General features: G+C 27.4%; 1 protein-coding gene across 3 annotated transcripts in view; it reads right to left on the bottom strand.

Annotated features, from left to right (window-relative positions):
• Window positions 1–18164, bottom strand: part of LOC117171489 (uncharacterized protein PFB0765w) — a 53212-nt gene extending 35048 nt beyond the window's left edge. For 2 of the 3 annotated variants that reach the window (XM_033358851.1, XM_033358868.1), the window contains exons 1-5: window positions 17883–18164; window positions 7806–10573; window positions 7637–7728; window positions 5266–5487; window positions 2698–2840 (exon numbers count right to left, since the gene is read on the bottom strand). In XM_033358851.1, coding sequence (XP_033214742.1) covers window positions 2698–2840; window positions 5266–5487; window positions 7637–7728; window positions 7806–10573; window positions 17883–18053 — 3396 coding nt within the window. In that variant the 5' untranslated portion in view covers window positions 18054–18164. The remainder of the gene's footprint in view (window positions 1–2697; window positions 2841–5265; window positions 5488–7636; window positions 7729–7805; window positions 10574–17882) is intronic. The other variant, XM_033358860.1, reaches the window with a different exon arrangement.
• Window positions 18165–21960: the final 3796 nt, after the last annotated feature.

Genomic DNA, 21960 nt, shown 5'->3' with positions numbered 1-21960 from the left:
TCGCTCGAAATTTATGTTTCTTTTTCAAATTTGTCTTCTTTGTTAGAAAAATAATTTTCTTGGTTAAAAAATCATCCTTAACTGTTGGATTTAAAATTAATCTGTTTTTGATAAAAAAATTCCAATATTTTGCTGAAAACTTATCTTTTTGGGTTGAATTGAAATAACTATATTTTTTTAAATAAATTTTTTTTTGGTTAAAATATCTAATATCACCGCTTTTGTTGAGAAGTCATATTTATGGTTTGAAAATTTAACAACTTGGTAGTAAATTTAATTATCTGATTGAAATTAAACTTTTTAGTTAGAAATTAAATTATTTATTTGCGAAATTAACCAATTGGTAGAAAATTAAGTTTCTTGTTAAAAATTCATAGTGTCGGGTGAAAAATTTAACTATTTTGTTGAAAATTCGTCTTTCGGCCTAAAATTAATCTTCTGTTTTTTTTTAAATTAATCATTTTGGTTTGAATTCAATTATTCTTTTAAAAATTCGTCTTCTTTGGCTTAGTTTAAGTAATATAAGCTCGTCCTTTTTAGTTATCATTAATTTTTTAAATTAAAAATGTAACTATTCCATTCTTGGTTGAAAACTAATCTTTTCTAATTGAAAATTCCACTATTTGGTTAAAAATTCAACTAATTTGGTAGAAAATTTCACTCTTTGATTTAAAATGAAACCATTTATTTGAAAAACGACCTACTTCGTAAAAAACAGCTTATTTCTTGTAAAAATTCCAAGTGTGGGATGAAAATTTCAGCATTTTTATGAAAAATTCATGTATTTTATTGAAAATTCATCTTTTTCAATTGAAAAGTAATCTTCTTCTTTGAAAATTCATCTTTTTGTTAAAAATAAACTATTTTGTTAAAATTTAATCTATCTTCTGAAATTTAATTAGGTAAACATAATTTTTTCGTTGAAAATTCACCTATTTTGGTACAATATTCCTGTATTTAGTTGAAAATTCAACTATTTGGTTGAAAATTCCTCTCTAATGTTTAAAAAATTACTTTCTTGTTGAAAATTCATATATGTAGGTAAAAATTAAACTCAATGTTTAAAAATTAAACTATTTATTTGAAAAATTAGTTTCTTCGTACGAAATTAACGTTTTCGTTAAAAATTTATTGTGTCGACTGGAAAATTCAACTGTTTTTTTGGAAAATTAAGGAATTTTATTGAAAATTTTTCTTTTTCGGTAGAAAATTAATATTCTTTTTTAACTTTTCATCTTTTTGGTTGTAGATTCAACTATCTTTTGTTAAAAATTCGTACTTTTTGTTTTATTCAGCTGGTCGAAAATAAGTTTTTTCTTTATTGAAAATAAATATTTTAAGCTGAAAATTTAACTGTTTCATTTCTAATTGAAAACTGATCTTCTTTAGTAGAAAATTCAAATCTTTGGTTGTAAATTCCTCTCTCTTGATCAATAATTACTTTCCTGTTAAAAATACATCTTTTAGGTGGGAAATTCAACTATGTATTGAAAAATTAACCACTTAGTAGAAAATTAACTTTTTTGTTGAAAATTTATAGTAGCGGGTGGAAAATTCAACTTTTTTTGTGGAAAATTCATATATTTGATTGAAAATTCGTTTTTTTAAATAGAAAATTAATCTTCTTCTTTAAAAGTTCATTCTTTTTGTGGATTCAACTATATTTTGTTCAACAATCGTGTTTGTTGGTTAATTTAACTAATAGATTTGTTTTTTATGCTGGAAATTAATTTTTAACTGGAAATGTAACTCTTCCATTTTTGGTTGAAAACTGATCTTTTTTAATAGAAAATTCAACTATTTGGTTGAAAATTCATCTCTCTGGATTAAAAATGACTTTATTGTTAGAAATTCATCTTTTTAGGTTTAAAATTCAACTATTTTGTTGAGTCGTCTTTTTGATCGAATATTCAACTGTTTTGTTGAAAATTCGTCCTTTATGATTGAAAAGTCATTTTTCTTGTTTGAAAATTAATCTTTTTTCTCTCTAATTGAAATATTACATCTTTTTGCTTAAATACGAAATTTCAAATCTATAAATGATTAAGAATTCAACTACACTGAACTCCTGATATAAAACCGCTTTCGGACATGGCTTACATTGGCCTTGATCCCAAATCGGGGAATCCAAACGTAAACAGACAGGGCTGCAATAATAATTTCTGTTGGATGAATATTAAACATAACATTTTTTAATATTAAAATAAGTAATTTAGAAAATTTTTATTTTACATTGTTATTATTATTATTGTATTCTAAAATGTTTTAACCCATTTCTTAGAATGATTGTAACTGTAGAAAAATTTGGATAAATGTAGGAATATTTGGTTACAAATTACCTAATTTTCAGTTACAAATACCACTTCTGAAACAATATTTAGCACTTTTTTTATCAACGCCTAAATAAAGGCCTAAATAAAGGACCTCCGCTTGTTACAAGTGCCGGAAACAGTCTGAATGTTCCTTAGCTGCATGATGGGAAGATGAGTAGTGGGGGAGAGCAAGCACGTACACGGCGACCGAATGGGCATCGCCCCTATTAAAAAGAACCGCCTATTGAGTACAAGGAACCACGGAGGGCTAGATGCGACGGATGCATTCTGGAGGGCTTTCAGATACGTGAGGGGTAGGCACTGGGGGTAGAGCTAGCAGGTACACGGTGACCAAATGGGTATTTTCCTCGTTAAAAAGGCTCACCTCAACCACCTCCAAGGTGTCAATCCTGTTGTGTGATAGGTCCAAAACCGAGAGGTGTTCCAGGTCCTGCAGGTGCTCGATGTCGCCTCCTTCTTGGAGGTAGTTGTGCGAGATGTTCAGAGTGTTGAGGGATTTCAGTTTTTCTGTAATTCAGAAGTACAGTACCAAATGAACATCCTATAAAAGTATGAGAATTATAGGACCTATCCTTATACATGATATGGCCTATTTCTATCCTGAGCAAGGATTTTAAGCCCTGCCAACTTCTCTCCGTACTCTAATCGACTTTACTCTTTACCCTAACTGTCTTTACTCCTACCCTAAGCAACTTTACCCCGGGTCTCTAATAATTATTGAAAATACTACAAATCTTTTCTGTTAGTGCTTTTCGCTGGAAATTAGTATTTATAAAATTTAATTTTAGTATAGAATCATAAAGTTTTTTCAAAAACAATTTTAGGATATGTTAAAGTTTCACGCCGGAAATAGGTATTTCTAATCAGAAATTATTAGATTTCAATGGTTGACATTTTTCAACAAATTGTGTTTTTCGCTTTTCTTGATGTATTGGACCAAAATTAAAATTAAAAAAAAAAATCATTAGATTTTAAAGGTTCATAATTTTGTAACATTTTTAGGTTATGTGATAACGTATTTGACAAAGATTTAAAATCTATTAACAAATTTGGATAATGTTAGTGTTTTTTTCGGAAACCTGCATCTTTAATCAAGAATTCTATTTTTAAAGAGAGTTTGAGGTTATATTACAGTTTTCCACAGGAAATTGGTTTTTTAAACCAAAAATTATTTAGATTTTAAACTTTCATAATGTTTTAACAATTTTAGGTTACGTTCGAAATTTTCATAAAGAACTGGCGTTTTAAAACGAAAATAATTATAATTTAAACAAGATTCAAATTCTTTGAACGATTTTAAATTATTTTGGTGTGGTTTGTCGGAAATTGGTAATTTTATTTAAAAATGCAGATTTCAATCAAGATTTAAAATGTTCAATAACTTTAGGTTAGGTGAGCGTTTCACATCAAAAATTTATATTTTAAAACAAAAATGATTATAGTTCATTCAAGATTTAAAATCTTTTAACAATTTTGAATTATATCATTGTTTTTTTTTCGTCAGAATTTTTTTTTTATCAAAACATTTATATTTGAAACAATATTCAAAATTTTCAAATGCTTTAAATTATGTGAGCGTTTTACTCTAAAAATTTGTATTTTGAAAGAAAAATGATTATAGTTTGAATAAGATTAAGAATATTTTTATAATTTCGAATTATCATTCTGTTGTTCATCAGAGATTGTGTTTCTTTAAACACAAAAAATTAGTACTTTAAAACAAAAAACATAATATGATCAAGATTTAGAAATTTTAATTTTAACCATTTTAAATTATGTTCTCGTTTCATCCGAATTTTATGTTTCGAATAATAATGAACAAGTTCAATAAAGAATCACAAATTTTTATAATTTTACGTTATGGTTGAGTTCTACAGAAAAAATGGCATTTTAAAACAAAAATCAGAATAATTTGATCAAGATTTAGCATCTTTGAACAATTTTGGATTATTTTTGTGTTTTTCATGGAAAATTGGTATTTTTTATAAAAACAAAGAACATATTTTAAAGAGGGTGCACAACTTTGAACAATTTTAGGTTATGTTCGCATTGAACAAAACAAATTAATATTGAACAAAAAATCATTCTAGTTTTAGAAAAATGTTGAATTTTTTAACGGTTTTCGATAATATTGCAGATTTTACAGAAAATCGAGTTTTTTAAAACAAAAAGCATTCGATTTTAAAGGTTTATAATTTTTTAACAATTTTAGGTTATGTTAGAGTCTTACACACAAAATTAATATTTCAAAGGAAAAATCATTAGGTTTGAACAAGATTTGCAATTTTCAAACAATTTTGGATTATTTTGTGTTTTTCGTTGGAATTTAGTATATTTAATGAAATATTAAATTTTAAAGAGGATTTAATACTTTCAACAAATTCAGGCAATGTTAACGTTTTACGCCAGAAATGTGCATTTAACAACAAAAAGCATATTTTGAACAAAATTTAGAATTCAAAGGAATCCGTATTATCATCAGAGATAGTTACCACCATGAAAATAGAAATCAACCTATCGATCAATTTAACTCTTAAAATGACAGAAAATACTTAACGTTATTTTTAGAATCTTAAACTTAAACAATTTTGATTACGTCAGTATTTTTTGATAAACGTTTATTTTTCGACCTGCTGCCCTTAAAAAATTGACTTGCTTACACTTCCAGTTTTTAGAGAATGCACCATTTTAACAGATTTACGTTTTGTTCACATTATACACAAAAATTATTATTTAAAAAAATCATTATATTCGAAAAGAAAAAGTTTCAGATTATACTCACGCTGTACACGAAGTCGTTCTTTAAAAGAAAAATCATTATAATTCTAAAATTATCTAGAATCTTTGAACAGTTTTGTATTCTCACAGTGTTTTTCATCTAAAATTGATATTAGTCATAAAAATTCATTAAAGTCCATAAAAAATAACTAACCAAGGTTCTCGATCTTCCTGATCATATTGTGGGACACATTCAAACTATCCAACTTAGTTAAATATTCCAGGTTCTCAATTTTGTTGATTACATTATTGTGAAGATAGAGGGACTTCAACTCTGTCTGGTTTTCAAGATTCGCTATCTCTCGAATTCCATTATTCTCCAGCCAGAGGCACTTAAGACCTGTGTATTTTTCCAAATTTTCAATATAGGAAAATCCTGAAAGGAGTTATTACTTTCAATATCCAAAAAAATATTTCAATACCTGCATGATAAAAAAACCTGTCTTAGACTGTTTTTTGTGTTGGGCCCTCGTTTTAGTACGACTTACACGGCAAACAGCAGACTGGTTTTGTGATAAATACTAATCGATTTATTATATTATTTTTAAATATTTTTAAATTTCTTACAACTCGTTTGTATTCACCTGAATTCCTTTGAATTCACTTGATTTATCTTAAATTCACTTGAATTCCTTTTGAGTTCACATACATTTATTTGAATTCACTGGAGTTCCTTTAAATTCATTTGAATTCCTTTGAATTAACTTTAATCCCCTTAAGTTCACTTGAACTACGTTCAATTACCTCTGATTCTATTAAATACCGTTGACTACCTTTTAATTCACTTCAATTCCCTTACATTCACTTGATTTCCCTTAGATTCAGGTGAAAATGTTGAATACCGCTTAATTTACCTAAATTTCTTGAATTCACTTGAATTCCTTTAGATTCACTTGCATTTATTTCAGTTAACTAGAGTTATTTTAAATTCACTTAAATTCCGTTTAATTTACTTCAAATATTTGAATTCACTTGATTCCCTTGAATTCCCTTGGATTCAGTTGAATTTACTTCAGTTCAGTTGAATACCTTTGTATTCACTTAAATTCCCTTCAATCCCTTTTAATTTACTTGAATTTCCTCGAATTTACTTTGATTCAGTTGAACAGCATTGAGTTCAATTGAATTCTCTTGGGCTCATTTGAATTCCCTTGATTTTTTTTCAAATCGTCGAATAATATGCAATCTTTTAATTCTTAATGGTTTGGAATGATTTAACCTTTATCAGAATCCTTTAAATTCTTTCAAAATTAAAATCGTGTATATTATTTGGGATTCCTTAAATTGTAATATGTGGATTTGGGGAATTCTAGGAACTCAAGGCACTTACGGAATTCACAGAACTCACGAAATTTAGGGAATTTACAAATTTCTAGGAATATACGGAATTTGCAGAGAATTTTGGGAATTTTCTGAATTTAATAAACTTGCGCATTAAAAAGACTCCATAGAATCAAAAAAATTCAGGAAATTCACGGAATTCAAGCAATTTACAGAATTTACGGAATCTAAGAGATTTACAAAATTCCAGAAATCTAAGAAATTCGAAGACTTTGAAGAGAATTTCTGAATTTGTTGAATTGAGAGAACTTATGCAATTCAAAAACTTCATTGATTTTAATAAGTTAACTTAATTCAAGAAATTCAGAAAATTCACAGGATTCAAAGAATTCTCGGAATTAATGTAATTCACGAAATCCATGGAATTCGGGGAATTCCATTAATTCATGGAATTCAAGGAATGTGAGAAATTCATAGAATTTAAGTAAATCATGGAATTGTAGCCATTCACGAAATTCAAGTAATTCCTTGAATTTCTTTAAATTTATGAATTCCTAAATTTCCGTGAATTCCTTAAATTCCGTAAATTCAGCAAATTCCTTGAATTCCATGATTCTTTGTGTTCCGTAAATTTCTTGATTTCCATGAATTCTGCAATTTCTTCGAATTCCGTAAATTCCGTGAAATACTTGAATTCCGTGACTTAAAAAAATTCCTGGAAGTTTGTAAATCTCTTTGATTATATAAATTCTGCGAATTCCGAAAATTCCGTGTAATACTTGAATCTCTTGAAATTCGTGAATTTCGGGAATTCCCTGCATTCTCTGGATTTCGTAAAAATTTAAGTTTCTAGAATTCGCCGAATCCAGATAGATCAGGGAAATCCAAGGACTTCAAAATAATGCGAGGAATTTAGGGGATTGCATAGAATTCAACGAATTCAAAATAATTCAATAGAATTCAAGTCATTTCAAAAGAGTTCAAGCGAATTTAAAAGAATTCAACCGAATTTAAAAGAATTCAAGTACATGCACAGGAATTGAAGTGAATACAAAATTTAAAAAAATAATATACTAAATCGAAAAGTATTAATTTAAAAACCAGTCTGCTGTTTAGACGGTCACTCCGAGAGATTTTTTTAACATGCAAAAATCGATTTAAAGATTACCACTCTGCAATTATTACAAAAGAAACTATTTTCTAGTATATAAAAAAAGAATATTTCAATTTTAATTATTAATAACCATAGTAATGCAAATATAAAACTTCATTCAGATAAGGGGTTTGGTACAATTTTTGTTCCCTACAATGTTTCTTCAGAAAATCCTCTGTCATCCTGCAATAATAATTTATTTATTGAAATTATCTATTAAAAAGCACTTTTCTGTACTAAAAGTAAAAAACTTTACATACCTAACTCCATCTCTTTTAGGAACGAAATCGTAGACTTTTCCTTTGATAAAAACTCTTTTTTTCTCTTTTCTCAATTCACTAAATGAATCATCAGAATCGTATCCGGTTTCTTCAGTTCTATTTTTATTATCTTCTAGAATCTGTGATTTTTCATTTTCTGAAGCAACTTCTTCTAAATTTTTTTTGAGATAATCACCTTCTCCTAAATTGTTTAAAGAATCATTCAGAATCTTCGTGGCAAGTAAATCAGCACTCTTATATTCTTTATCATCCATTTTTTCTTCCTTCGGAACAATAATTTCTTGTGTATGATCACCAGCACCAAAATTAGAAATAAAATCAACATTTTTTGAAACTCTAGCATCTTCAATTTCTTCTTCCTTAATTTTCGATTTAATCTCACTTTCCCTAAAATTTGTGGCTACTTCAGTCTTCGACAAAGGCATTTCCAAAAACTGTATATCTTCTTTGCTTTTAATTTCTTCATTAACTTCCTGTTTATCCATAAGATTCTGACACTCTGCAAATTCTATTGAAAGATCTTTCAAAGCTTGATTTTTTTCATCTTCAATTTTCTTCTTCTTATCTTCAATTACTTTCAAAGTTTCATTCACAGATTCTTCAGTTTTGGGTTGAAAGTCATCAGCAATTCGAGCCAACTCTTCCATACTTGTACCTAAAATATCTTGAACTTTTTCATTTTTTATCCTAACGTCATTCTTTATTTCTTCGAAATCTTCCATAATTTCCCTTGAATCTCCAATAATAGTGTCAGAATTGGATGAAATGTTTTCTGCTGTTTCTGATTCTTCTATTGAAGAATTTAAAACTTGAGGCTCTTCTTTTGAAGAAATTATTTCTTCAGCTTCTTCTTTCGAATGAATAAGTTCTTCAACGTTTTCATTTAAAGTACCTAATTCAACCTTGACTTCTTGACTCATTCCATTCTTGTCTCCAAACATTAAATCTTCAATTTCTTCTATGTTTGCAGGATCAGCCTTAGACGTTGCTTCATTTTTTTCTTTATTCCAAACATTGAGCAAAGTTTGAAAATACTCTTTTTCTTTCGGCTCCCTTCGTTCAAATCCATCAAGATTAAATGAAACATGTTTCCCCTCATTTTTCTTCAATTTTTCTTCACTTTCAATGTCTATTTTTATTTTAACCTCCCTTTGGTCGATTTCTTCATCATAACATCTTATTTCCTCCTCTTTTATTTCTTTAAGACAACCCTTAATTTCCTGAATTTTATCTTTCATTTCTTTAATTTGACTTTGAATTTCTTCTATTTCTGCAATATCATCCATCTCTGTGATTACGTTTTCATCTTCACTTCTTTGTAATTTATTTCCTCCTTCTACAATCATCTTCATTTCTTTCACTACTTCTTTCATTTCTTCCATTTCTTCAATTTCTGTCATTTCAAAATTATCGCTTGTATCTTCCATTTCATGTTCATTTTGCAACATCTCTATTTGTTTTTTAATTTTTTTTATTTCTTCAAATTTGGCATTGATGTCAATTTCACCTTCTTGGTCTTCAGTGATATCTTCAACTTCTCGTATTTTATTTTTTATTTTTTGGATATCCAAGACAGCTGATTTTATATCTTCCAATTTCTTCATCGCATAGAACTTCATTTGATTCATTTCCTCTGCATTTTCATCTTCTACTTTTTCCACATCTATTACTTCTTCTGACCTTTGAATATCTCTATTATTTATCTCATTTTCTTCCTCATCTTCAATTTTGACTATGTCAACTTCTTCCATTTCTTCATCTTCTTTCCTCATTTTTCCCATCCAAGTCTCCTCATCCCACATTTTAAATAACATTTTTTCATACGCAGTCCTTTTCACCTCTTCTTCAATTTCTCCTTCAATTTCAGAATTAATAATTTCTCGAATCGATGCATTTTCTTCGAATTCGGCATCAATCTTGAATAATTCTTCCTCGTCAATTTTCTCTATTATCCCCTTTAGTTTCTCGATATCTTCTATTTGGTTATCTTCAAAATTCGAAGCTTGAGAATAATTTGGACCTTCCCAGGATTTAAATATTCTCTGAAGACATTCTTCTTCCTTTTCGTGGACAAGGGTTCTTAAATTTTCATTTGTCTTCTTTCGAGAACTAAGTGCCTGCTTCATTTCTTCCACTTCCTCCATTAATTGTCGTGTCATCGCTTCTGTTTCGAGAAAATCTTCCAAGGACTTTGGTTTTCTGACAATTTTCTCAATTTCAGGGTGATTTTTCTTGGTATTTTCAACATCTTCAATATCTTCAATATTCTCATACTTAATATCTTCATTTTTGGTAAAACATTCTATTTTCTCGATGTCGTATGCATCAAAATTCCGAAGATCGATTTCTTCAAATTTATTTATATTGCCTTCATTCTGTTTTTCTTTTTTTATATTTAATTTAGATGCCCGTGGTTGAGTTTCGCAATTAAAAATGACTTCTTCTATTTCTTCTCCTCTACTTCCTGATTCTGATTCCCATGCTCTCAAAAATGTACGATAATCTTCTCGCTGTTTGTCTTCGTCGAAAGGAAGATCGAAATCGCATTTCGCAGACGTCGAGGCCTGTAGATTTTTATCTTGAGAAGATATTCTCATTTCTGATTCCGTTTTCTTCAACTCCTCGAGATTTTCTAAAAGAATTCGAGTCATTTCTTCTGTATCAATAATTTCTTGCTCTAGTCGAGAAGAAAATGAATATTCTGCTGGACTCGTTGATGTTTTGGTTGATATGCAGTCTTGAAAATTCTACAAATAGGTTTGATATTTAAAATATTTAAGATTCAAAATATTTCTTCAAAAAATGTATGCATAAATTTTCAATTTCTAAAATTCTTTATAATTTTATTGGATAACTTTTAATTCGAGAAGTCTGTAATTTTCAATTTGAACATATAAAATATTGCTAATATATTAATAAAGATTACGAATCTTAATTTCTATTTTATATTGGGAAATAATTCTGTTCTTAGCATTTTGATACCACAAAATAATTTCTAAATTTTAGTACACTTTAGAAGAGATTATAAAAATGAAATTATGTTTTGATTATTTGAAAAAAGTAAAATAAGAGTCTGGAAAATTCAACGATATTTTTTGATTTTGTAAGATTTAAAAAAATGTTAATACAACTTGATTATTTAAAAAGATGTTTAGGAGTTTTAAGAAGGTTCTAAATAATTTAAATCTTGGAAGGTTTTTAAAAATGTAAATAAAATCTAGATTAATGAAGTTTTTCGAAAAGAAGAAGAAGGTTTTTAATAGTTTCAACAGGTTTCAAAAAATTAAACAAGTTTTCTCAAGATCCGTAGGAAAATTTAAAATGCTTCTAATTTTGAAATACGAACTTCAAGAAAAAATTGAAGAAGATTTCAAAACATTCCAAATGACTTCCTACGATTTCGAAAAAGAAAGTAGACGATTAAAAAAAAAGTTCTAAATTTTTCCAGATTACATGATTTGAAAACCATATTCGAGAAAGTGTAAGAGATACTCAGAAGTTTTGCAAAGATTAAAAAATAACTCAAAACTAGAAAAAGATTGCAAGAAATAAAAAAATGAGGATTTTAAAACTTTTGTAACAACAAATGGTTAAGCTTTAAAGATAAATTCATTTAAAAATTTTTTAAGAATATTTAAAAACATTTTAAAATGTTTCTAAATATTCACAAAGTTATCAAAAAAGAATCTGAAAGATTTTAGGGCAGTTTTTTTAGTTTTTGAGAATTTAACAATTTTTTTGGAAAAATCCGAATCATTTCAGAAAACGCATTTACGGATTAAAGGTTTGTGCAAAATTTTAATGGCATCATAGAAAAAATACACATCATTTTAAAAGATATGTAAAAGTCTTGAAATTAAAACATTTTCTACATTTCCAGGAAAATTTTAAATGATTTTTTATTTCAAAATATGAATTTTAAGAGAAAATTAAAAAAGATTTCCAAAGTTGTAGAAAAAAATAAATTTTGAGGCTATTTTTCCATTTTTCAACATTTTAAAAGAATTTGAGGGAAAATTCAAATAATTCTTTTAAAAAATGAAAGGTGTGAATGCGTATGATAAGAAAATAAATTTTTTAAAAAGATATTTACAATTTTTTAAAACTAATTTAAGGAGAATATTTAAAAAGATTTTCAAAGTTGTCGAAAAATAATTTAGAAGATTTTAAGGCCATTTTTCAAATTCTTCAGAGCGAGCAAAAAAAACTGGAAAAATTGAATTAATTTTTTTAATTATTCATGAGGATCAGAAGTTTATATAAGATCCGAAGATAATTTAAATGTTAAGCAGATTTTTAAGAATTTAAAATATATATTTTTTTTTTGAAGTTTTTGAAAAATAATTTTTTCATTAATTTTGAACGGTTTTGAGGGATAAGAAAAGTTATTTTTCATTTCGAAAATGAATTTTAAGAAAAAATTTTTTAGAATTTTATAAATCAATCAAGTGTTGTATTTTTGCGACAGGTGAAAAAATACCATTTTCCAATATTTTCATTGAATTATTTAAATTAAAATCATTATTTTTTAAAAACAGAACTCACTCAAAACCATAAATTTTGAATTTTGAAATTTTGAATTTTGAATCCCTCCCTGAATACCTACATTTTTAGTCAAAACAATGGATTTTCTACAACAAAAAACTAATTTTCCACAAAATAGTTAAATTTTTAAGCAACATAATGAATTTTTAATCAAAAATGATTTTTTAACCCATAGTGAAATTTTCAACGTAACAGATGTATTTTCTACACAAATGAGACAAATTTGAATAAAATAGATACATCTTCATCAACGCATTTAAATTTCTAATCAAAGAGTTGAATTTTCAACCAAAATGATTAAACTTCTAAACAAAAAGATTAAATTTGTACAAAAAATGGAATAGTGGAATTTTCAGGTGAAAAAATTAATTTTCAATAAAAAAACTAATTTTTAATTTAAAAAACTTAACTTTGAATCAAAAAGAATTATTTTCGGCAAAAAATTATTATTTTGAACAAAATACAAGAATTTTCAACCAAACTAAAATTTTTGAAGTCATCTTAACCTAATTGTTTATATTTGAAACAAAGAAATGGATTTTCAACTAAAAAAGTGAATTAGTGAGTTAGTAAAAGTTGAATTATTTTCAAAATCAAAAAACCAATTTTCCACATAGTTGTTAACAGCTTAACTTAAACAAAAAATATGATTTTGTGACAAAAAAGTTAAATTTACAATTCAAAAATATTCATTTTTTATCAAAATAATATAATTTTCAATATAAAAAAGGCGAAAAGTGAATTTTAAATTAAAAACGATCAATTTTCTAACGGAAATAGAATAGCCATATGTTGTGCCAAAAAATTCATTGTTAACAAAAAGAAAATACATTTCCAATAAAATAGCTGATTTTTGTAAAAGAGAATGAATTTTCACAAAAAAAAAAATGAATTTTTTCTCCAACAGTTGAATTTTGAACTCAAACCATGAATTTTATACCAAAAAAGACAAATTTTCCAAAAAAAGAATTTTTTTTCTAAATTTGCTAAAGAGATTTTCGACCTAAATAACAGTGTTTTAATCAAAAAGATTAATATTCTATCAAATTAAGACAATGTTTCAAAAAAATACAGAAATTCTCAGACAAATCGCTGAATTTTTAAATAAAGAAAATAAATGTTAAATCCAACATGAAATAGTTAAATTTTAAGTTGAAAAAATAAGTGATTATTATTCTTAATTAAAATAATGAATATTTAACAACAACAAAATAAATTTTTAACCTAATAGTTGAATTTTGAATCCAAAGATAAATTTTGTAGAAAAAAAGACAAATTTCCAACAAAACAGTTGCATTTCCAAACAAACAGATGAATTTTTAAACAAAAAATTTTTTTTTGGATTGGTTGATTTTTTGTCTAATATAAAATAAATTGTTTTTCCTGTTATGAAATTATAATAAAAATATTGTTAAATATTTAAAAAATTTATTATTATATTAAATATTTTAATTATAATTAAATACAAAATAAAAAAAGAACAATTTTCGACAAAAAATAAAATTGTTAAATTTTCAGTAAAAAAAATTAATTTTCGATATAATAAACTTATTTTCTACTAAAAACATGAATTATTCAACAAGAAGATTAATATTTGACCACAAGACAAAGTTTCATTGAAATACATAAAATTTTAAATTAAAAAGATAAATTTTTAAGTGAAAAGATTCTTGTAAAACAAACATGGTACATCCGTATGGAAATAGCCCGGGTTAGCCCTGATACAACAAGGTTTCTGGTCGGGGACTGACCGGGCTATGTTTTTTAAGAGCCTAGCCGTGCGCTGGTCGGAGACTCGCTAAGCAAAATTAATGTCAAAACCCCAGTCATGGGCTGCCTGAGCTCTGATCGGGCAAGTCTTTTGATCGATTGCTCAGACGGTAGCTGGCCGGGCGCTGATTGACAATAATAAAATTGTTGAATTTTGTTTTCAACTTAATTACTTTTTCTGATTTTATTAAGAAATGGATTTGTATACCTGCATCGATGTTCCACGCATGGAAATATATTGGGTGAATATCTTTTTGAACACACCAATTTTAAGGTTTCATGAGTTCAGACTTACAAACAATGAATTTTGTGACAAAAATTCGATGACACTTTTTTGAAATTCGAATTTTTCTTTAATTCTAAGTTTCACCTTCATGAAAAATTGCAATTATTCAGAAACAATTTACATTTTATATCAATCTTAAACGTTGTAAAATAGTATAAAACACCTAAAAACCAAACCTTACACGAAAGTTAAAAAAATGTTATTATTAAGAAATTGTCAACATTCACGATTAAATTTCTGAGTTCCATCGTTAAAAAATTGTAATTCTCATAAAAAATTACATTTTCTGTTATTGTCATTTTATTGATATTCCTGTTAAAAGTTCGTGTATTTTATATTTACATAACATCGCATAATGATAAATCATTAGAAAACGAGAACTTAAAATTTGGTACTTTAACTTTTCTGAACTGTAGTTTATGAGGATGGCTTTTTCAACAAGTTTCAACTTGTCGGTTTAGCGCAGTGGTTATCACTCCCGACTGCTATGCGCTATATTTAGATATAGATATGTAGGTACGATACCCTGCAGCGTTAGACATTTTATTTGTAATTTAATGTTTAAAAATGTAAAATATTTTTTATTGCCTCAAACAGGACTATTAATATTTAGAGCTAAATACTCACAATCGTCTAATATTTATTTTTTAAATAACTTTTTTCTCTATCAACGACTACGTGAAAAAAGTTAATGTTGTCTGTGTGCTGGGCGTGCGGAATTTCATATATCAATATGCTCCAATTCTACAGTAAAAAAGAATCAAATTGATCCCCTCATTCATTGACAGATGTTCTTCATACAATTTAAACCCGAATTATTTAAATCTAGTAAAGCACCAATTGATGTTGTCCGGGCCATGGTCGGGCTCCCCGACCAGCTCCCGGCCATGCTCCATGGCCGGACGCTGGCCACCGCAGCGTGACGATGCTGGTCGGGTTCCGACCAGAAACCCCGGCCACAGTCCGACTTAAAGTCGGGCTCTTCAACCGTAGAATAGCCAGCCTCCGAATTAAATTTCCACTCGAACAGTTAAATATTTAGCTGAAAAATTCATTTTCACAAAAAAAAACTGATGAAAAAATTAATTTTTAATGAAAAATACTAATTTTTAAAAATGAAATAAATTTTTAATGAAAGAGATTAATTTTATACAACAAAATGAATTTTTAAATAAAATAAACCAATTTTCAAGTAAATTTTGAATTGTTAACAGAATTTTTAACCTTATAGTTAAATATACAACCAAATAAATTGATTTAAAACCAAAAAGATTAATTTTTTACCAAAAAACGTTAATTTATACAAAAAAAAACATGAATTTCGAACCAAATTTTGAGTTTTTGAAGTAATTTTCAATTAAAAAGGTGAAGTAGTAAACTAAAAGCGAAAAATTCTATCAGAAAAAATAAAGTTTCAATAAATTCAGACATTTTCAACCAAGCACGATTTTTTAATCAATGATAAAAAAAGACTTATCTAAAATGTTGAATCTCAAAGCCCAAAGACGAATTTTTGAAAAAAGTTGAATTTGAAAAAATAAAAGATGCAATTTTCTAAAGAATTACTACTATTTTCAACCCTGAAAGATGAGTTTTTATAAAAATGAGTGAATTTTCAATTAAAAAAAAAAATTTTATTGAAAATGGAACAGCTTTATTTTCAGTCAAAAAAACCCATTTTAAACAAAAAAACAACAACGAAATTTTAACTAATTAGTTATACTTGTATTCAAAGAAATGTACTTTTATTTTAAACGATGAATCTTCAACAGCAAAAATTTTTTAATCAAATAGTTAAATTTTCAACCCGAAAGATGCATTTTTCACCAAAAAACATGAATTAAAAGAAAAATGAATTTTCAACTGAATTCCAAAAAAAAACATAGAAATTGTCAAGTAAATTTTTGAATTTTCAACTAAATAAGATCAATGTTTAACTAAATATAGAATAGTTGATTGATTCATCGAAATTTCCAAAAAAAAGTCGAAAAGAATTTGGAAGATTTCAACATATATTTTTTTTAATTTTGTAGAAATTTAAAAAATTATATAAAGACTGAATCATTTGAAGAGATATAAGTTCACAAAAAAAAATCTGGAAGATATTAAGGCAATTTTTGTAATTATGCAGAAATTTGAAACAATTTTGGCAAAAATTCAAATTATTTCAAAAGATATTTAGTATTTTTCAAAAGATTAAAGAAGAATCTAAAACTTAAAAATATTTGAATTTAAAAAAAAAAAAATACGCATTTTTGAAGATTTTGTAAAATAAGCTTTTTGAGAATATTTAAAGGTTGTAAGAGAATAAAAAAATATTTTTGATATTTCTGGGAAAATTCGTCATAATTTTTCGTTTGGAAAAACTAAATTCAAGAAATTATTTAAAAAGATATAGAAAGATTTTCAAAGTTTCCAAAAAAGAATCTGGTTAATTAAAAGGAAGTTTTTTCAATTTCGCAGAATAAACAAAAAAATTCGAGAAAGCTTCGATCATTAAAAAAAATATTTATGATGACTTAAAAGCTTTTGCACTTTTTTAATTGTACAAAGAATTTAGATTATTTTAAAAGATATTTAGATTATTTAGAAGTTTTAAAAATATTGAAAAATAATCCAAAACTTGAAAAGATTTTCAAAACTTTAAAAACATTGTACATATTTGACGGTTTTTAAAAATAAACTTTTTGAGAACATTGAAAGGATTTAAGAGAACGAAAAAATATTTTTGAAAATGTTGGGAAAATTTTACATGATTTTTCATTTGGAAAAACTAATCTTAAGAGTATATTTCAAAATATTTTTAAATTTTTCCAGAGTTGTTTAAAGAGAACGTGGAAGATTCAAAAACAGTTTTTTCAATTTTGAAGAATAAAAACAAAAATCGCGAAAGTTTCTGATCATAAAAACAATGTTTAGAAGGTTTAGAAGTTTATGCAATTCTTTTATAAATTATTCGATAATTCGAATTATTTCAAAATATATTAAGAAGCTTCAGCGGTTTCTAAAAGATTACTAAATAATATCAAACTTGTAAAGTTTTTAAACTGTTTTATAAAAAATGTACATTTTTTATATGAAAAAAATCGCTTAAAATCCATTAATATTCCTTAAAATTTGTTTAAATCCTACGTTAAATAAATAAATAAATAATTCGTTTATACTTTCTTAATTTTTTCCATAAATTCTTTCAATACTTCAAATTTTTTTATTTCCATTCTGCTTTTTCTAGAATTGCGAAAAAATCTAAGGATTACAAGAGAGTGCAAGAGATTGCAATGTGGTACGTGGGATTGCAAATGAGTGCTTGGGATTGCAAAGTAGTGCAAAGATTGCAAGGGTTGAGAGGGCAAAACGTGCAGTTTCTAATAAAGGGTTCAAAATAACGTAGCACCTAACCCCCTTTTTTGAAATGATAAAATAATTTTAAAAAATTGATTTATCAATTGAGGTACCTGATCTTCGGAAGTTTGACTGCTTTCTGTGTCAAAATCATTATCAAAGCGAGAAAATTGAGTCCCCTCCTCACTAGGGAAAATGTCCTGCCAACCTTTTTCGCCCTCATTATCAAAATTCGTCTTTATCGTTTTTTCAGGACTGGTTTGAAAATTGCTAGCGGTCGCCATTGGTTGGAGAGATTTTTTAAATTCAAAATTTGCCTTTTTTTCTGAAAATGCCTTGACGTTTATATTTGAAATCGACACGAAGAGGGAAGCAGTCAATGCAATATGATAACGCTGACTTGCGTAAGCTTTGAACGGAAACGAAGTCAGCCTCGTCATAGCAACGGACGTCGCTTTAACTTGTTTCGTCGATCAGATTCAATTCAAACAACTCCTATACACCTCTTTTTCTTACTTTTCTCCAGACTGATTTGTACTAAGTCTGGGGTTTTTTCCTTGGTTATTAGAGTGGTCCAAAAATGTATTGGAAATTTTTGTTGTTGAATGTGTATGCATATTGCCCGGAAATTTGTTAGAGTCCATACCAAAAATAAATCAATTTTTTAAATCAATGTTTTAATGACACTTAGGGGGGGGGGGGGGACTCAAGCCCCATTTAACACGTATTTTCCATAAGAAAAAAATATGTTATTGTAAATCCGATACAGAATCACCAATATTAGATGAATCACACTTAAATTAAAAATTTTACTTCACAATTAGCCATAGAATATAAATCAGAACTTACTTTTTAAATACCACCCCATAAGTCTATTTTATGGGGTCCCAACATTATGCAAACTATTTTTAATATATAAAATACTACTTTATACTACTAATTAAATGTTCACACAAATTGTTCAAACTCAATGATAGAAAATTGCGATTTTTTCTGAAATTTTTAACTTTTTGTCCACTTTTCACTTGAAGTAACTTAACATTTAATTCAATTTAGCAAAAGTAATTGTTTAAACAAATTCGTATTGTTTAAAGCTTTTCTCTTTTTATATAAATACTAGATAAATGCAGTATTTTTCTCAAATTTGTTGCGTTTTATCGACTTTTCAATTAGAGTCAGATAATAGTTTATTAATTTTAACAAAAATAATTGTTTAAACAATGTGTTATTATTTTTGATAATCTTCTCTTTGAAAAATGCTAGAAAATGCGGTTTTTCTTCATTTTTCAACTTTTTGTCCACTTTTCACGTAAAGTGAGTTATTCTTAAATTAAATTTAGCAAAAATAATTGTTTAAATAAATTGTCATCGTTTTTAGCCATCTTTTTTTATATTAATACTAGATATTTGAAATTTTTTCTCAACTTTTTTATTTGTAGTATTTTCAATCAGAGTGGGGTAATAATTAATTAATGTTAACAAAAATAATTCTTATTTCTTGAAAAAAAAACTACTCCATCTTCACTGTATTGGGAAACGAACCACAAAACTTCTGATTTCCGGTCAGGTGCTTTTCCAATTAAGCTATTAGAGGGATCAGAATAGAACTCTTAATTCAAGAAAATAACGCTAATGTTTAGCTAGGTGTTAATGGTACAAGTAATTACTTTTAAATTTATCTGCTATATCATCAGAGATTGTACCTACCGAGAGTAGATCAACCCTCCAAAAGTATGAAGGCAGAAAATCTACACAATATCGACATCACTATTCCAATGGAGTGAAGATGGAGTAGGATCTTTTTTTCAAGAAATAATTTTAATTTGAAAATATTATTTTCCATCTAGTCTTATTAAGATGTTGATCGACTTGATCGATATTGTGTAGATTTTCTGTCTTCATGGTTTGGAAGGTTGATCTACTGTCGGTAAGGTATAATCTCTGATGATATAGCAGATAAATTTAAAATTAACAAAAGTAATTTTCTAACCAATTTATTATTATTCTTAATAATCATAGTTTTGAATAATGCTGACAATTACGGTTTTTTCTAAAATGTTCAAGTTTATGTTCACTTTTTACTTGAAGTAAGATAATATTAAATTCGTTTTAGCAAAAGTTATTTTTTAGACAGATGATAATTGTTTACATATTGCTTCTTTTATATTAATACTAGATAGTTGCAGTTTTTCGAGAATTTGAAACTATTTGTCTAGTTCTCACTCAAAGTGACTTAATAATTAACTAAATTTAACAAAAAAATTGTTTTAACTAATTTTTATTGTTCATGACTATCTTCTTCTGCAGTAATGTTACATGGTTCCGTTTCGTTTTGCAATTTTTAAATGTTTGTTCACTTTTCACTTAGTCAGATAATAAATAATACAAGTTACAAAAATAGTTTTTTAAGCAATTTATTACTTTTTATAACTATCTTCTCTTAACTTCCGACTTTTTTCATTTGACACCTTTTTAGTTTTGAAGCATTCAAATTTTAACAATTTTATCCGTGCAATGCAATATTTTTAATTTTCGAATCGTTTGAATTAAATATTTCTATTGTGCAACTTTACATATTTCAATTTTATAATATAATAAAATTTGGAAAAATTACAAGTGTTAATTTAAAAAAGTCTCAACATTTTATTTAAAAATCATAACAAATAATTCTAAATCTACAAAATTGAAGTTAATTTATTGTTTTATAGCGAAACTTTCAAATTTCAACGTTACAAAATTAAATTTTGTCGAATTTATAATTTCCGGAATGAGAAGCATTCAAATTGAATGAATACAAAATGTAAAGCGTTCGAATTAAATATACATTAGATGGCCAGTAACAAGAATTTTGGAAGTTTTTAATATAAAGATATTAAAATTTGCAAATTTTAAATTAAATGTTATGAAATTCGAACGTTTCGAACCATGTTTTTCCCATGAGAAATAATGTGGAGCGGGGGGTAAAGAAAGTGAGAGAAAATGAGGGGTGGCGGAGTAGAGGAAGCAACGGATAGTGGGGAAAGGAGAAGTAGCAAAAGCTAGGGAAAATTATAGGGAGAAGTAGGTGCAGTGAGAGGAAATGAGGGTGGGGGAGTAAGAGTAAAAATGGGAATTCGGAGAAGAGGAACGATAGGAAGTGCGAACAGGGAAAGTAGGAAAGCGAAGGAAAATGAGTGGACAGTAAGTGGGTGAAGTGAGAGAAAATAAAGGGAGGGGAAGTAGGGGAAACGATAGAAAGTACGGAAAGGATAAACATGTGAAGTTGAAAAAGGGGAAGCGAAGTGAAGGCGAAAGAGGAAGTCGTGGGAATTTGGAAAAAAGAAAGTAGGGAAAGCAAAGAAAAAAGAAAGGAGGGTAAATAGGGAAAGTAATCAGAAATGAGGGAAGGGAAAGTAGTGCAATCGAGAGGAAATAAGGTTAGAGAAAGCAAGTGAAAATAAGCGCAAGGAAAAGTAAAGTAACTGAGGTGAAATATGGGTTGATTAAATAGAAGAATTTAGGCAAAATTTAGAAAGGAAAATAGGGAGTGGTAGTGAGGGGAAGTAGGGGAAATGATTGGAATTGAGGAAGGGGAGTGAGGGAAGTGAAGAGAGGGCTAGTTGAGTACTGCATGCCAGTCGGTGAGAGAAAGCGATGCTTGGGGTAGGGTGGTAGAGAAAGGGATATGTAAGAGGAGGAAGTGAGGAGAGGAGGAACTTGAAATGGAAGAATAACGGGAAAGAAGGTAAAGCGTAGGATAAAGTGTGGAGAGGGCGAGTACGGGCGAAGGGGAGCGGAAGTGGGGTAGTAGGGGAGGAGAGAATAGGAGGGGGAAGTTTTAACATCTTCATTAACTTTTTAACTGCCAATGTCGCAGCTGAGCAACATTCAATATTTTCAATTTTGCTCATGTTTACGAAATTAATGCGTGCATTTGATCAAAGTGGACTATTCCACGTCTTGAAAGGTAGTTCTGAGTTATCTTACACTCAATAGAAATCGAAAAAATCATAAAAAGAAATCAATTAGAAAATGACCATACATTGTTTTTTTTACACAAAATACATTAATTGTCAACAAAATTGCTGAATTTGAAAACTAAAAGGACGAATTATCTACAAAAAGGTTACAGTGAAACCAAGCATAGGATTTTGTAATAAAATAGTTAATTTTTTACCAAAAAGTTAAATTTTTATAAAAGTGCTTTAATTT

This window comes from Belonocnema kinseyi, chromosome 1 (genome assembly GCF_010883055.1).
Source record: "Belonocnema kinseyi isolate 2016_QV_RU_SX_M_011 chromosome 1, B_treatae_v1, whole genome shotgun sequence".
In the NCBI taxonomy this organism is placed as follows: Eukaryota; Metazoa; Arthropoda; class Insecta; order Hymenoptera; family Cynipidae; genus Belonocnema; species Belonocnema kinseyi.
Note: the sequence above shows the minus strand (reverse complement) of the source record. Positions and strands in the feature narration are given on the sequence as shown.